General features: G+C 37.3%; 1 protein-coding gene across 1 annotated transcript in view; it reads right to left on the reverse strand.

Annotated features, from left to right (window-relative positions):
* LOC150095149 (uncharacterized) overlaps positions 1–18,631 on the reverse strand; it is a 206,381-nt gene that overhangs the window by 71,536 nt on the left and 116,214 nt on the right. Inside the window, exons 12-13 of the mRNA XM_090411207.1 lie at positions 13,598–13,753; positions 501–604 (exon numbers count right to left, since the gene is read on the reverse strand). Coding sequence (XP_090267333.1) covers positions 501–604; positions 13,598–13,753 — 260 coding nt within the window. The remainder of the gene's footprint in view (positions 1–500; positions 605–13,597; positions 13,754–18,631) is intronic.

Consider the following 18,631-nt stretch of genomic DNA (forward strand, 5'->3'; position numbering starts at 1 on the left):
TTCTAAGCCTTTTTTCAATTGGTTCCTGAGTTAGTCAATCTTTGGCACAAGCAAACTTTTTTTTTCCATCCTGTAAACTTGGTTTTTCATCACATAAACTCAAGAAAATCGATTGTAGAAGCCACAAGATGGCAGCACTTGTCGAGCCGTCTTTCACTGCGTGGCACTTAATTAATGATAGCCTTGGGCCAGCTATCGCTGATTGGATACCAGTGGAAATTGAACTGCCCACTCAGTCTCCAAAAGTTAGACAGGGCTAAAACAGCCTCTCCTACTCCCTATATGGAATAAAAAGGCATTAGTTGATAGCTTGTCCTTATATTAACAACTCATTCTGATTTTTGTGTATTCTAGTGATGTTTTTCTATCTCTCATGTTTCTTAAAATGCTTTTAATTTGTTGTGATGTTATTTGTAATTAGTACAGAATTGCACATCTATATCAAAAAAAAAAAAAAGTAATGGAAATTTGACAATTTCATAAGCAATTTTAATTCATACCTGTACATAGTTTCAGCTTCCACTTCTCCAAACCAAACTTTTAGAACAGGAGTGAAATTCTCTCCAGTTAGTTCTAACATAGCAACATCTCCACCACCATTAAGCTAAAAATAAGAATATTTTTAATGTTACTCAACTCTATCAAATCAAAATGAGTGTTATATCGACTATTAAAGGCTATGATATTTTGCAGAAATCCTAAGAAAAATATTTTACACTGTGTTTAGCCAACATTAAATTCAATATTGGACATCCAAAGCATAATAAGCTGAGGTAAAGTTATTTATTAGATATCCATTTTAATATTCTGGTGGCAGGATCACTCTGGCATGACAACAACAGTACTGCAATGTTATATACTGAATGATATATGCACATAAACACAAGAAAGATATTTAATTAACCAAATATTTCGGTCTGGAAATAGCAGACCATCCTCAGTGGTATTACAATAACAGTTTTAAAAAATAAATATAAACTAGAATACTAACAATAGATTGCTATAAATAGAACATGCTGTGTGACGTTATATCACTAAGTATGAAACGGAATATTTTGAAGTAGAGACATGATTGAAAAAAATAAAATAAAATAATTAATGAGTCTTGATTAGACTTTCCCAGATTTTTGATATAGATATACAGTCATTACGATTCAGGTTGGGACAATGGAGCAAGGCTTCCACGCTTTCCTTGAACAAACGTTCAAACCTATAATGGGATCTATGCAAGAGGCGAGTCCTGGACCAAAAGATGCTGTGGTCAGTTTCAATCCCATGTTGAGCCAATCCAGACTTTTCAGGTTTGTTGTGAAGAATGGAGGATTGATGTTCTTGGATTCTTTTTTCAAGAGAATGTCCATCTGTCCAAAATAGGAGAGATCACAGTTGCAATGAATTTGATAAACTCCAGGAAGAAATAAAGTTGAACTTTGTCTTTAGGAGAAGGAAAATGAGAAGACAATTTGTTAACAGGTGAATACGTAGCTGTTAAATTATATTTCTTTAAAATTCTTGCAATAGGTTCTGAAATACCGGAGATATAAGGAATAGGCACTCGACATATTGAAACTTTGATGTTTTGTGAAGGATCATAAGAATTGAGAAGATGTTGAGTACATTTTTCAGAAAAGCCATTGAGTTTCATGTGTTGTTTGATAGTAGAAAGTTCTTTCTGTAGATAATCAAAAGTAGAACAATTAGTTTTGGCTCTTCTGATGAGGTATTTTATAATTCCTGTTTTTTGACATGGATGATGGACTGAGTCTTTAAGAATATAATGACCTGTGAACGTTGGTTTCCTGTAGTGTAGTTGTACTGTAGTTGTAAGAGTATTTGAATGTGACCAGATGAAGAGAACGTCTAAAAAAGATAACTGGTTGTTTTCTTCTATTTCCATAATAAACTTTATACGATGATGCAAGGAATTGATACTGTTTAAAAAAGAAGGTAAGGAGTTTTTGCTGTGTGGCCAAATAGTAAAGATGTCATCTAATTGTTGATTAGATGATATCTTTACATTTTGACATTTTTTTAGATGCCAAAACTAATTGTTCTACTTTTCATTATCTACAGAAAGAACTTTCTGCTATCCAACAACACGTGAAACTTAGTGGCATTTCTGAAAAAAGTACTCAACATCTTCTCAATTCTTATGATCCTTCACAAAACAACAAAGTTTAAATACGTCGAGTGCCTATTCCTTATATCTCCAGTATTTCAGAACCTATCGCAAGAATTTTAAAGAAATACGATTTAACAGCTACGTATTCACCTATTAACAAATTGTCTTCTCATTTTCCTTCTCCTAAAGACAAAGCTCAACTTTATTTCTTCCTGGAGTTTATCAAATTCATTGCAACTGTGATCTCTCCTATTTTGGACAGATGGACATTCTCTTGAAAAAAGAATCCAAGAACATCAATCCTCCATTCTTCACAACAAACCTGAAAAGTCTGGATTGGCTCAACACGGGATTGAAACTGACCACAGCATCTTTTGGTCCAGGGCTCGCCTCTTGCATAGATCCCGTTATAGGTTTGAACATTTGTTCAAGGAAAGCGTGGAGGCCTTGCTCCATCGTCCCAACCTGAATCATAATGACTGTATATCTATATCAAAAATCTGGGAAAGCCTAATCAAGATTACTCATTAATTTTTTTTTTTTTTTCAATCATATCTCTACTTCAAAATATTCCGTTTCATACTTAGTGATATAACATCACGCGGCATGTTCTATTTTTAATGATCTATTGTTAGTATTCTAGCTTGTATTTATTTTTTAAAACTGTTCTTGTAATACCACTGAGGATGGTCTGCTATTTCCAGACCGAAATATTTGGTTAATTAAATATCTTTCTTGTGTTTACGTGCATATATCATTCAGTCTTATGTCACAAGTATCCTTACAGCAATGTTATATTCTGCATACTCATTAAATTTGATAGCAAACTATCACTTAAGAGAAAAGGGCAGCAATTGGGGATGATATATTAGTTAGCACTGGTTTTAATTAAAATAACAACTGTTACTGAAATCAGTGATACAACATCAAATTCCCGAAATCAGTGCTGACAGAAAGACCTCCACCACGATAGCAAGACTACGAACACGACATTATAGAGGAATGAAGATCAATACAGATGATACGAGAGCAGAGAGAAACTGCAACGACTGCCCCAATACTGAACTGACATCCACTCACATCTTTACCTGTCCAGCAATTACAGCAGCCTTGCAAGAAATAGATCCTAATCCTGAACAACAGCTCTATACAAACAAAATCATTGACATAGCCAAAGCAGTAGAAGGAGCAGGAAACATCTAAGACTCTTCAAAGGACAAGACAACAACAATTGTTACAAAGGAAAACAGAGTAAATACATAATAATTCTGAACTAAAAATTTTTTTGTGTAAGGCATACAATTAAGTGGTTAAGAAAAATGTATCATTTTTGTAGGTAGTTTTGGGTAGTGAGACCACATTATAATATAAAGAGTTTATTAAAAATAAGCAAATTAAAACCAGAAAAATTTTGTGCATTGTAAGACTTACATCACCAGGGATAATGGCACATAAAAGTTTGACACAACAAAAGCCTATTAACAATTAATTATACATACTAGATGTTTTTTTATAACTTCACAACTGTTAAATAATTGACAAACCAGAAAACAAAAGATACGTTCGTTACTGTATGTGTGTTGGAACATTGCTAGTTGCTGCTATCATGTTCTGTGGTATAACGCGTGCTATATCCTAGGTCCATGGCATTAAATTTTTGATGAAAGCAGACTAAACTTGTAAAATTAAGTCTTGATTACTTTTATTGCATTGTATTGCATCTTAAGCATTTGTGAGGCATCTTAAGCATTTGTGAGGCTTCTTTAAATTTTCTTGTGAAATAGTTATCAACATATGGCATTTTTTGTCTGTTGCCAGAGTATTTGATGGCCAGTAGTGGTTGTGTGGAACACCAGATCTGATTTATGCTGTCTTCTTTTTTTGGCATCTTTTACGTGCTCAGATATGCGGATCTCTCCCGACCTTCCTGTCTGATCTACATATCAAATGCCACAAGAGCAATGAATCTCAGATGCCTGGTTTTTTCAAGGGATGATGTGGAGGCTTTGGTGGATGTAGAAATCTAGATATTTTTTGTAAAGGTAAAAAAGTAATTTTTATGTTGCACTTGCAGAGCAACGTAGCCATTTTGTCCATGACATTTTTGATGTAAGGCAGCATGATTGCATCGTTGAAATCTTGTTTAAGTAAGGGAGTTGCAGGAGATGTATTAAAAATTTTTTTTATTGTCTTGAGCTAAATTATTTAACAGTTGTGAAGTTAAAAAATACATCTAATATGTGTAATTAATCATTAATAGTCTTTTGTTCTGTAAAACGTTTATGTTTTTTTTATGTTGGGCCCATATACAGGAGGTTGGCTGGTTAACCTATAGTCCGTTAGTACCGTATATGGGTGGTGGGTTGCGAAAGGACAAACTTGTTTACATTTGATTTGAACGCCTGTATGTTGTATTCCTTGGGAAAATACATCTGGGGGAAGATTGTTCCACAGTATTGCGGTAGCAGGGATGAATGAGGAGGAAGAAACTTGTTCTGTGGGTTTCGAGGTGTACTGTGAAAGGATGTTGGGCGTCAGCTGTACGTGTTCCAATGGGCTTAGTATAGAGTGGGGGAATTATCGATGCTGTTTCAGATGAACAATTCCCATGGAAATATTTATAGAATATACAGATTGCAGAGACCAAGCGTCTATGTGAAAGTGGGGGGGAGTGAGCTGGTGAGGGATGGGTCATTTATTAGTCTTATTGCTCTCCTCTGTATTGAGTTCAAGCATTCTGAGGGAGCTTTTTGGGGCTCCCACACCAGATATGAGAGCAGCATTCGAGAGCTGGGCGGATTTGCGACTTGTATAATGTTAACAGCTGTTTAGAGGTGAAGTAGAGTCTTGAGCGAAAGAGAAAACCTAGTTTTGAGAAACTGAGAATGCAATGGTTGTGATGTGTTTATGCCAGGAGAGGCTTGATGTCAGGGTAATTCTGAGAAGAGAAATTTCATCTTGTCTGAGAATTTGAGTGTTATCAAAAACAATGCTGGGGGAAAATGGTTCATGAGAAATAAGACAGAACTGGGTTTTATTAGCATTGAAGTTGACAAGGTTATCTGAGCCCCATTGGCAGATGGCTTGGAGGTCGGAATTAAGGGCAGTGGTGGTTGATGTTCTGTGGGTTGAGGTGAGTTGTGTAGAGTAGGGTTTGTCAAATGAAAGGGAGGAATGTAATGTGCTGTCATCTGCAAAATGGTGCATTGAGTTAAAGGTCAACTGAAGTAGGTCATTGATATATAGAAGGAAGAGGGTCGGTGAGAGAACTGAACCTTGTGGGACCCCAGCATTAGTTGGATGGTGAGAGGATAGGGAGCTGTCTACCATCACACATAGTGTGCATCCAGACAGGAAGCTGGCAATCCATCTGCAGAAGTCCTGGGATAGTCCAAATGATGGAAGTTTGCTTAGTAAGCCTTTGTGCCAGACTCGATCAAAGGCTTTGGAGATATCGAGTGCAACTACTTGGGATTCACCGAATTTCTCCATGGCGTTTGTTCAGTGATGGGTGACGTATGAGAGTAGATCTCCTATTGAACGGCTTTGACGGAATCCGTACTGGTGGTCGCTTAATAGCCAGGTATCTTCAAGGTAGATTAGGAGTTGATGACCTCCATTACTTTAGACAGGACTGAAGTGAGCGAGATAGGGTGGTAGTTAGATGGCAGTGATTTGTCACCCTTTTTAGGAATGGGTTGAATATAGGCCAGTTTCCAAGTTTTGGGATATATACCAGTGGAGTAAGAGAGTGTGTACAGGTGACATAGGATAGGAGTCAGTTACGATGTACAAACCTTCAGGATAATTGGAGGAATGCCGTCAGGGCCAGGAGACCTTTTTGTGTCTAATTTAGACAACAGGTTTGTGATGTCTTTTTGGCAAAAGGATACAGGGAGCATTGTATGTTGGGCAGTTGGAATGACTGGAGGCATTTGCCATTGTCAGTTATGTGTGCATTAGAGGCAAAGTTTGATGCCAGGAGATTAGTTTTTCTATGGGTGATGTTGCAATTGAGCCATCTGGGTATAATAGAGGTGGGAATAGCGGCAAAATTATGGCCAATTGCCTTAGCAAGAGACCAAAAGGCACGGCTGCCGTTTGGACAGGCTGCAAGCTTCCTGCTTTTGGCCTGTTCAAATTTTGTTTGGAAGTATTTTCTTGCATTTATTTCGGGCTTCAGTATAGGCATTGAATGAGGATGGGGTTCTTGATTTGAGCCACTTGTGGTATGCCTGATTTTTCATTTGTACAGCCTTGGCACATTTTTTGGAGAACCAGGGTTTAGTTAGGGGATGGCAGGTCTGAGTAGTGTGGGGAATATATGTTTTCATGCCAGTAAGGATCACTTTGGTGATGCATTCAGTGCATATATTTGGACTGGAAGACCAGAAACGCTGGTCTAACCATGGGAATGAAGCATAGTAGTCTCGGAGACTGTCCCATTTGACAGTGTTATAATGCCAAACCACTCTTGTGTTGGAGTGACTGTGTAAGAGTTGTTGCATGGGGGGGGAGAAGAGCACTAAATTGTGGTCAGAATTGCCCAGGGACTCACTTCACTGCATATTTGTAGGGGTCATTAGTAAGAAAGAGATCTAGGATATTTGGGGAGTGGTTTGGATTACCTGGTATTCTGGTCAGTTTTTGAACAATTTGTGCGAGGTCATTAGTGACTACAAATGTTTCAGCATCTCTGCCTGCAGGATCTGTATAACTGGAAGAGGAAAGCCAATTGGTGTTATGGATGTTGAAATCACCCAGGAGGATGATTTCGCTGTTAGGAGAGTGGGACTGGAGAAAAATCAACTTTTAAGGAGAGGAAATGAAAGAGCTGGTATTAAGAGAGCAATAGAGAAAGCAGATGAATTTGACTGAGTGGGGGAGGGATATCTTCAGCCAAAGAAGGTCGAAGTCAGGCGATTCTAAGTTAGTTGCTCTCTGCTCTGGCAGGGTATGTCAGAGCAGATATATGCACAGACGCCACCCTTGGGTCGAAAGGAGTTAAATAGTGTATAGTTAGGAAGGTTGAGATGAATAGTGCTGAGGGAAGGTGAGATTTGAGTTTCTGTTAAAAAGAGTAGGTGAGGTTTGGTGGACTGCAGATGGTAGTGGATGCTATTAAGGTTGGAGTTGAGGCCACAGATGTTGGTGAAGTGGATGTGCAAGGTTCTGTGAGGCATTGATTTGACCCCAAGGGTCTTGCATGTTTCCTATGCAGTGCCCGCATACTGGTGTCATTGGTGGCTGCTAGTGGCGTCACTTGGTTTTTGTACGAGTTTGGATTATTTGTAGTCTATCACCCAACTGTTGACTCCATTTTGGCGTTTTTCTTCTAGTTGTCTTCGGAGTTGCCATCTTTGCTCTCTCTGGGCAAAGGTTGAATCAGGTCGATCACGTATGCGCGACTGGGGCAAGTGTCCTTTAGCTTGTTTATCGCTATTATAAATTTGGTTGTGTTTACTGGTGAGTCGCAGGTCACTTTCACAAGATGTGGAAAGTTCGGTCCGTCCTTTCTTTTGTTTATGGGTCCGATATGATGGCATATGACGATATTTCTGGGATCGAAATTGCATTCTCCTGCAAGTTTCCAGACATCTTCTTATAAGGATTTGCAGTTTTCCATCGGAAAGTTCAGGATAACAGCATTGAGTTTTCTATTTTCGGTCTCGAGCGACTCATGTACCGATGATATGATTAGTTCACGAAGTTCATTACCAGGCATGGGCGCACTTGTGGTCGGGCACCGGTCGTTGAGCGTCTCAAGCTTAGTTTCCAACTTTCCGATTTTGGAGGAGAAGGTATCGATCACGGTATTAAACTGTTGCTCGAGGTTATTGCCTCTTTCGCCTAGGTTTAGTATTTTTTTACGGAAGGGAGGCATGTCGTACAGAAGTAGGGCTGGTTTAGATCAGTAAAAAGCTTGTGCGCCGATTCATTTATTTTCGCGTAGGAAATATGTAGCCAGTTGCAACAGAAATCGCACAATATACCTTTTTTCCTTTCTTTGACTTCCGTTTCAGAGCTGTGACACTTCGTAATGTCATTTGGTTTGTTGGTGATCGGCGACGCTACGCTGACGGGACTCGAGGTAATCATCCGTTGTTGGCCTTTATTGCCGCCATCTTTACTTCGCACGGTAGGCATAGCGCTTTCACGTGGCTGTTTTTTAGTTGTAAAATATAGCATATTTAATGGACTATGGGTACTTATAAGTTGTACTGAAATAATCAGCTGCTTAGTACCTTCTGTTACTTTTCCGTTTGCTGCTTTTTTGCACAAAAAACACAATTATGATAAAATGTGGGAGCACAAGTTTAACATTACTTATTCGCAGGTGCCAGCTATAGTACCATGATCATCATCAGGGGTAATGGTACATTACCCCTGATGATGTAATTCTTACAATGTACAAAACTTGTTGGGTTTTAATTTGTTTATTTTTAATAAAAACTCTTTATATTACAAAATGGTCTCAATATTGAAAACCTCTTACAGAACTGCTTAACCACAGAAAGCTATGTGTACATGTATCATTTTTCTTAAACAGTTAATGTACCAAAATGTACCAAAAATCTCATTTTTGAGATTATCACCAGTAACAATTACTTATAGTCTGTGCACCTGAGTGTTAATTATTGTCACAGAAATCTTTGGTGGCCTCATTACATGTGGTGGGTGGTGGTGATGGGAAAGCTTCCTTATGCTTAGTCCACAGGCCAGTCCTCTCAGTTGGTGGTTTACTTGCCTACCTTCCCATTTCATGATTCCACTAAATCAAAGTTCTTAACATTAGTCCCTAGACTACCCTGCATTCATACCAAATCAAACAAAATTGATTTTGCCTGAGACAACTATTATACATCCTGATGTTTATGGCTGAATTTTGATGTATGTTCCCAGGCTATTTTATCTGCTCGTGGGATGAAAAACATGAGTTATTAGGGACACTGAAACCTTTAATCAATTATTCTATTCATAGTGAATCTATTCTGTTCTATTAGTGGCTTTAACAGGCAGTTAAGTGTCCATGGCTTTCCGAGTATCCTTGGATTTCCTAACTGTAATAAGAGAACAAGGTGGTTAGCCCTATGCCTCTTAGTATTCATGTCTGTAAATTGTGTGTGTTCTACTGACCAATTTGCCTATTCTGAGGGACAAAAAACCTGAGTTTCCAGGAGAAAAAACTCTCTACCTCCTTATCAGACTGGCTAACTCACCTGCAGTTAAAAAGCTCTGATAAAGGTTCTTTGTGTCCTAGACAGGACTTGAATCCAAGTCTTTCCAACCAAAGGACTCTATCTATACCAACTGAGCTACAGAGGCTCTCATAATGAATCTGTTATAATTAAAAAAGAAAGTCTTGAACTTACTTTTGCCTCTAGAGCACAAGACTGCCAGAAGAAAGACAATTATATGTTTGATTCTAGTTGCCAATCAGAAATGTTTTACTAGATCTTTGGCACAGGAAGTTGAATTTCGTCCTGCACCCTTTCAGAGGGTGGTCTGAAAAGTTCTCGGCCTCGGCCATACATGGCAACACTATCGGCAAGATGGGTGCCATGCTTGCTCACAGCAGGTGCATCTAAAGGTACATCTGTCATAAGCATCCATGTGAAATTGCAAGTCATTCTATCAAGTAGTTTGCTTTATACAGCTGTCTGAAGCAAACGTGTTGTCTGTATCCCTTGAAATGGATAAAATTGAGTATCGCGCAGTTATAAAATTCTTTGTAAAATAAGGTTTAATGCCAAAAGAAATTCATTCGAAGTTCATAAAAGTTTCTGAACTCGTTTTTGACAATTAAGAAATGGGCTGCTGAGTTTAAACGTGGCCGTACCAGCCTTGAAAATGATCCACATGAAGGGCATCCAAAAAAGTGTAACAACACCAAAAATCATTGATCAAGTGCAAGATATGGTATTAGATGACCGGTGAGTCAAAGTGCATAAAATTGCTGAGACTATAGGCATTTCAAAAGAATGTGCAGGATATATTTTGCATGAAGAATTGCAAATGAAAAAGCTTTGCGCAAGATAGGTGCCGTGCTTGCTCACAGCAGATCAAAAACACATTCACGTGAAAATTTCTAAACAGTGCTTGGAGCATTTTAACAAGAATAAAACTGAGTTTGTGCATCGATTTATTACTATGGATGAGACTTGGATTCACCATTACACCAGCATCCAAACAGTGGACAGAAGCAGGTTGTTCAGCACCAAAGAAGAAAAAGTTGGTTTCATCAGCAGGAAAGGTCATGGCATCGGTGTTTTGGGATGCTAAAGGCATTTTGTTTATTAATTATCTTGAAAAGAGTAAAACAATAACTAGGGAATATTATTCTGATCTTTTAACCAGACTAGATGAAAAAATTCGTGAGAAAAGACCCAGTTTGCAGAAGAAAAAAATCATCCTTCATCAGGACAATGCACCTGTCCACAAAGATGTTTTGGCAATGCGAAAATTAAGTGATTTGCACTATGAATTGCTGGAACATCCACCCTATTCCCCAGATTTGGCTCCCTCTGACTTCTGTCTCTCCCAAAACTAAAACTCTTCCTCGCTGGTCAGCATTTTTCTTTGAATCAAGAGGTGATTGCAGCTGTAGAGGAGTATTTTGCAGATCCTACTGAGAACCATTACAGGGATATGGGATAATGGTGCTGGAGCATCGCTGGAATAAATGTATTAGTCTTAAGGGAGATTATGTTGAAAAATAAAAATAATTTTGAAATTATAAATTCATTTTTTCATTGTTAGGCTGAGAACTTTTCAGACAACCCTCATACACCTGTAGCGCTTAGGACCATAAGATGGTGGGTGATATTGTCTTCTGATGTCCATGAAATCGCTGATAGCCTTAGATTCAGTTATTACTGATGTCTAAGGGTAGAATTTGACTGCCATCATTGTTCTAAAATGTTAGTTAAAGCTAGTTATTTATCATGAACTTGAATGAAATTTATGCAATTTACTAATTTTCAGATAATCATTGGACTAAGTAGCTTAATAACTTCAAAATACAAAGGTGTTTAAAAAAAGGTAACAAGCATGTGTATATGCAAAGGACTTTATTCTATATACATGCATATATAATACATAAGTCAACTATGGTACAGATCACTTTTCTACAGTTAACAAAGGTATTTATGGATCTGTCTCACTGTGGCATCAAGGCATCCAGATTTTACAGTGATTTATTTTATATCAGAATAGATTCTGGTGTTAAAGTGTGGTACCATAAATATACAGAAATTAGATAAAGTTGCACATCTCCGCATATGACTATGTTTACACTCAACTATCCTGCAACTGATGGCACAGCTGTATTTGGATCCATGTGATGCCATGCTGTGTTGTATGAGGAAACAGAAGTTGCAAACACTTCCCTTCACCTATTCAAACTTTCCATGTAAATGACGAGTTTTCACATGCAATATGCCATTACTTTATTTTGAGAGTTGCAAAACCTGATTATTACTTTGTGTTTTGTTTCCCCAATCTTCATGTAATTTTGTTTGTAGCAGTGTATGATCTGTAATTAACAATTTAAATAATGTAAAAAAGCATTTGTTTTTTTACATTATTTAAATTGTTAATTACAGATGAATTGCTGGAACCAGCAATTCATCTGTAATTAACAATTTAATATAATAATAATTAACAATTTAATATAATTTAAAATAAAATAAGTTTTATTTTAAATTTTATACAAATGGAAAGCTACTGTCATAAAATTTTGATACTGATACAAAGGATTCTTTGAACGAACAGTTTTTTTTAAGTATAGGGAAGACAAATAAGGAGGGGAGGAGAGGCTTTCTAGTGTGAAAGTAAACAAGGCCAGTAATGAGATTGGATCAACATCAATTGTTTTTGTTTGTGGTTAAGATATTTTCTAGCCCTGTGTAACATTGTGAAGAGTAAATCAGGTAGTTATGAGTTAGGAAATTAATAACAAGTTTGCCTTAGACATCAAACCATCTAGTAATCAAATCATATCTCATTCTTAGTATTACTATGTCCGGAAAATACACTAACTAAATTACAAGTACAATGCCAATCTTTAATTTACATTTGCAGTTGGATGGAGTTGAAGCTGGGAAGGGTTATTAGTAATAGTGCAGATGTGGTAGCCCTGCAAAGGATTTGAATAAGCTAGATAGATGGGAAAATGAATGGGGGTATTGGTTTAATGTGGCAAAATGTAAGGTCTTGAGGTTTGGGACACATCAATGGGACGCTGCATACTCTATTGGAAGAGCTATACTGGAGGAAGTAGGAGAGACAAGAGATTTGGGGTTGATGATTGATAGAAACCTGAAATTTAGGGGGACATATTGCAAAGGTGGTGAAGGTAACACAGAGGATTGCTGTAATAATGAGAAGGACACTGACCTGCAGAGATAAAAAAGTTATCATTCCGTTATATAAAACTCTGATCAGACCACACTTAGATTACTGTTCTCAGATTTGGTCCCCAGGATTTGAAGGGGATAAATTAACTGTGGAAAGGGTACAAAGAGACAGATAACAAAGATGGTTTCAGGACTGTACAATGTTAGTTATGAGGATCAGCTGAGGGAATGTGGACTGTAGAGTTTGGTGGATAGAAGAAGGAAAGGTGATATGATTGAGACTTTTAAACTGTTGAGAGGTGGTCACAGGGTTGACACTGGGGAGTTCTTTTGCTTGGTTGAACAACGGGAAGGAGTGATAACAAGGGGCCATCCCTGGAAGTTACGAAAGGAAACTGTGGGCAACAGGGTGAGGAGTGGTTTCTTTGCATGGAGGGTGGTTGAACCATGGAATGCACGACCTGATAGAGTGGTGAGAGCAGTCAATGAGTTTAAGGAGTGGTATGATAGACTTTGTGTTTCCTAGGAGGGACCTCCCATGATGAGTCTTGATAGACTTTTTGTTTCTTAGGAAGGATCTCCTGCGATGAGGCTTTTGACTCCATGGAGACCTGAATAATAATAATAATAATATGTAAACAGTTCTTGTGTTACTATAGGAACAATTTGATTTCTATGGATGATTAGAATACTGTGTAGAACTAAAAGGTGGCTTGCCAGCACTCTGTTGAATAAGTGAATAGCGTCTCTCTTCTTCTTAACCTACACACAGTATATTCAAATCATACTGTCATATAGATGTCTGTGAAAGTCATGTATAAGGAATGACATATGGGCAATGATTTTTCATTGCTGTCCTGTTTTCATAGAGGCCAGAAGTGGCTTGAAAATGACCATGTTTGGTCTCCATTATAGATTTACAAAATTTTGTCAGGAGGATTGCCATAAAAAAGCATGTAGCAAGAGAGTTGTGGCAGGATTGTCTCAGATGACAATGAGAGATGCTTATGTAATACACGAAACAGATTATTTATTGTGACACAAATTAAAATAAAATATAAGAAAAATTTCAAAAACTTTCAGGCATTCTTGTATTACCAAATATTATTATACTTACATGCAAACTATGTACAACAGGAACAGGAGTAACTGCGCATCTTACTGGACCCATTCCCTCATAAAAAGTGTACTCTGCTCTATCAGTGCTAATTATAGTCCATGAAGCACCATCATTAATCATTTCCTTATTAGGCTCTTTAGGACATGGTGTTGCCTAAGAGAAATAATAAATTACTAGTTGACATAGTGCTTGTAAAAAAATAATAACAATGCATTAATTTTACACCTGAATAAAGCAATAAAATTTAAACTATACTCCTTCATAAAACATTACTAATTCCTTATACTAAATAGATGTTACACAAAAGGTTATGTTCAAATCTCGTTAGACCTGGATGGGTAGCAAACTCAGCATGTGGCATGTGATTTATATATAATAAGAGGGTGTCTCAAACAGTAAACAGTGAGGTTACTGCTCAGACTTTAGGAATGATACAAGGTTGATTAACAACAACAGTTTAACAAGAACAAAACAATACTACAAATATCACAATAGTCAACAATAGCTTACTGGCTATTATATTTTTTAATTAACACAACTGACATTAATACCTTGCATTCACAAATATATGAAGTAAAGTATTTACATAAAGTTAATCATATAGCTCAAACATAATTAAGTTAAGCATTAGCTTAAATTTTATCAAGTTGCTTAAAAGTTGTTTATATGTGCTTTAATATCCAAATACCTACTCTATTAGCAGCTTCAGATGCAGAACACTTAAGTTCTGTGTCTGAAGTACTACTTGATTTACAGTTTACAACACAATACAGGGTGGCCATAATTAAAGGGGAGGTGTTCAGAGTCCTGTAGCAAAAAATGTATTGGACAAAATTCAATCAAATTTAGTGTAAGTACACTCCAGAACATGGGATTTTTATTTACAGAAGATAAAAAAGTACAAAATTCTGCCGCCAGCAGACATTTGGTGCTATAAGCACATGGTTTGCAATTAATAAAACAGTAATGGCTAGAAGAGACAACAAATCAACGTTTATGTTCGTATAACTTACAGAGGTTGTTCAATAATGCCCTTCTTTCAGATGTTCTAAGAACTGCATTCTGTGAATGACATTTTCTACATTGGAACGTGCACTGATTTGCTTCACATGCTGCGTTATTCTATCTTTCAAGATTGCTAAATCAGGAACATGTCCTTCGTATACCATGTGTTTCAGATGGTCCCACAACCAAAAGTCACAGGGATTAACGAGGCAAATGAGGTGGCCATGCTGTGGGAAATGCAGGACTAATCACTGTGTTCTGTGAAATGTTTTTGTAACATTTGCTATACCAACAATCCAATGTGAGGTGGTGCTCCATCCTGCACGAATATGGTACAGTCAAGGCATCTTTGCTGCTGTAGTTGTGTAACAACAACGTTGCATAGCATCTCTCGATACCTAACAGCAGAGATGGTACAAGTCATTGGTTTTGTCAGGCAAAGATCTTTGAAAAAGTACTGACCGATAATAAACAATGTGATGTGGTTTCACTGTATCATTTATTATCGGTCTATACTTTTTCAAAGATGTTCGTCCAACAGGACCAATGACTTGTACCATCTCTGCTGACTTTCAATGAGTGTAAAGGGGTCTGATGGACCACACGAGGTTTATTCACAGCCCATATAACATTAGTATTAACTGGCAAGTGTGCCAGTTAACGCTACTGTTCAGATAAAAATGTGCCTTGTGACTCAACAAGAACTTCCACGACCATGCATCATCTACCTCCATTCGAGCTAAGGATGTCAGGGAAAACTGCATTCGAGTTTCTGTATCACTATGAAGCAAAGCTTGAGTATCGGAGATCTTGTAGGAGAAAACCTCAGCATTTCATGCAGGATTTTCCACACAGCTGAGTATGGCATATCCTGTTGTCTTGATATTGCCCAAGCACTGCTGGACCCTTGTTACTTAAAGTGCTACGAGGGAAGTGTTACCATTATCCTCAATGCCAGTGAATACAACAAGAAAATGGATATCATTCTTAGAGACGGCTCCAACTACAGACATTTGGATTCTTCTTCTTAATATTATTATTTGGTGCATTATTCATTCCGTGTTCCATGACAACAGTTGCAGCTTCGTAAACTGCTGTCGTGGAATGAACAAACATGGAATGAATAACGCTCACTGCTAAAGATCAGTTATTTTCAAATCATAAAATCATTTTCTAAGATTTGTTATTGTCATGATATAAGTTTAATGAAGTGAAACAGCACTAGGAAATTATTAAAAGTAGTATTTAGTGCTTCAATATTTTGTCTCAGTTACAGAGACATCATCAGGGAGTACAAAATGAGACTTGTAACACATACACACAAAGGCAGCACAAAACTAAGTAAAACATGTAGATGAAAGACTAGTCCTAACTAGGTGGGGTGCCCTCTATGGACACCTGTTGGTAGCCTAGGATGTAAACTGAGATCTCGAAGTATTAGTGTTGTCCATTATTTTCGGAAGTTTTATGCAACCATATTTATTTTTATTATTATTATTAAACAAGACCTCATGGAGTCAAAGACTCATCTAGGACAAAGACTCAACCGATTTAAATTAGGCTGATTTTTAAGAGCAGCAGCAGATTCTAAAAATAGTCTTTCTCTTCTGAATTTACTGTGATGGAGCATGATGGTCTTTTTCCAACCGATTCTGTGAGCTGTATCCAAAGCATGGTCAGCAAGGTCAGATTGACCACAGTCATGACTGCAGATGTATTTTTTTATGTTTTTCCACTCAGATGGTAGCCGATCTTCCTGTCTGCCCATAGTCCTGTAGGCCAACTTGCAGGAACAAGAAACTCTATATCGCTAATAACATTATGCCATACGTCTCCAGTTCACTTTTTAGATCTTTGCCTCCAAAAAGAAATCTATTGCCCTGCCAGCTTAATGTTCTTAATAAACTATGTAAAGATAACAGCATAGTCATTACTAGATCTGACGAGGGAAGTGCTACCGTTATCCTCAATGCCAATGAATACAACAAGAAAATGGATATCATTCTTAGAGACTGCTCCAACTACAGACCTTTAGATTCTTCTTCTTATTATTTGGTAATCTCTATAAAGTCAAAAGACTCATCATGGGAGGCCAATTCAGCAGGCAACATGTCTATCATAAATGAACTTTGAAGTTATTTACACTACCTGCACTCACAATGCACTCAGGCATTCCACAATGCATTCCACTCACTAACAACTTTCGATGTAAAAAATCTACTCTTCCCATTAATCCCACAAAATCGCAAATCAAGCAATTAAAAGAGTTCCCCCCCCCCAGATATATGGCTTACCTAAGATTCTTAAACCTAAATTCCCCCTATGACCCATAGCAAATACCATTGATTCTCCATGCTATAAATTATCCAAACAGTTAACAAAATCTCTTGCATCCATTACTGGTCATACGACATCACACATAAAAAATTCTTCCTATTTTAAAAGCTCCATTGAAAATATAATTGCGAATGATACTGATATCTTAGTGAGTTTTGATATCACCTCATTGTTTACTAACATTCCCTTAAATGACACCTTATTGCTTAAAAAAAATTTTTTTCTCCTGGATATCACTGACCTCTTTTCCTCTGCTATCCATTCCAGTTACTTCTCTTGGAAGAACAAAATTTATAAACAGATAGTGGGTACACTATGGAGTCTCCCTCTCAACACCTCCTGCCCATTCTTTTATGGAAGATCTCAAACCTTCTATCTGGTAGATGATATCTTTTCTATTTGGTTTCATGGTACAGACTCATTAGATGCTTTTCTATGTCATGTCAATAGCCTTCAACCCTAGAATCCAATTTACTATGGAAAAGGAAACTAATAATAGTCTGGCCTTTCTAGACACCTTGGTACACTCACCTACCTAATGGTAACGTGTCCATTTCAGTATATAGGAAACCCACTCACACAGGCAGATATACTCACAAACTTTCTCATCATCCCACCTTTCAACAATATGGTGTAATAAAAACCATATTGTTGAAAGGTGGGATCACTATCCCAATGAGCTTATAACTTTTGTTCCAATGAGACCTCGCTTACAACAGCACTCAATGATATATGCCACATTTTTTTATTTAATGGTTACAGTTCCCACATTACCAAAAAAGTAATCAATTATTCCCCTAATCCATGACCTTCTCAGAAACATTTCAGTAATGCTATCACCATTCCCTATGTCCAAGGCACATCAGAAAAAATATCCAGAATCTTAAAGAAATACAATCTTTGCACCACTTTCAAACCCCACTTAAAACTAGCTATCCTTATTCACTCCACTAAAGACAAACTTTCTCCCCTCTCAGTTCCAAGCGTATGTTTGAGTTCCTTGTTCCTGCAAGTTGACCTACTATGGACAGACAGGAAGATCAGCTACCATCTGAATGGAAGAACATAAAAAAAATACATCTGCACTCATGATTATGCTCAATCTGGCCTTACTGACCATGCTTTGGATACAGCTCACAGAATCAATTTGAAAAAGACCATCATGCTCCATCACATTAAATTCAGAAGAGAAAGACTATTTTTAGAATCTGCTGATGCTCTTAAAAATCAGCCTAATTTAAATAAATATGGTCGCATAAAATTTCTGAAAATATGGGAAACACTAATACTTTGAGAACCCAGTTTACATCCTAGGCCACCAATAGGTTTCATAGAGGGCAATCATAGTTAGGACTCTTAATCTTTTGTTCGCATGTTTTAGTTAGTTTTGTGCTACCTTTGTGTGTGTGTGTGTGTGTGTGTTACAAGTCTCATTTTGTACTCCCTGACAATGTCTCTTTAACTGAGATAAAATATTGGAAGTATTAAATACTACTTTTAATCGTTTCCTAGTGCTGTTTCACTCTATTAAACTTTTATCATGAGTTTTTCCCAGTACTTAAGCCTTAACACACAGATTTTTTATTGTCATTGGACCTTTCCTCCTATCCTTCAAATGCTGGAATTCTTGAAGCATGGCAGCAACACACATTCTAGTATGGTGAGAACCATACCACTTCAGTCTTATCA

This window comes from Typopeltis vanoorti, chromosome 21, assembly GCF_054136105.1.
Source record: "Typopeltis vanoorti isolate ZY-2024b chromosome 21, IOZ_Tvanoo_1.0, whole genome shotgun sequence".
NCBI lineage: Eukaryota > Metazoa > Arthropoda > Arachnida > Uropygi > Thelyphonidae > Typopeltis > Typopeltis vanoorti.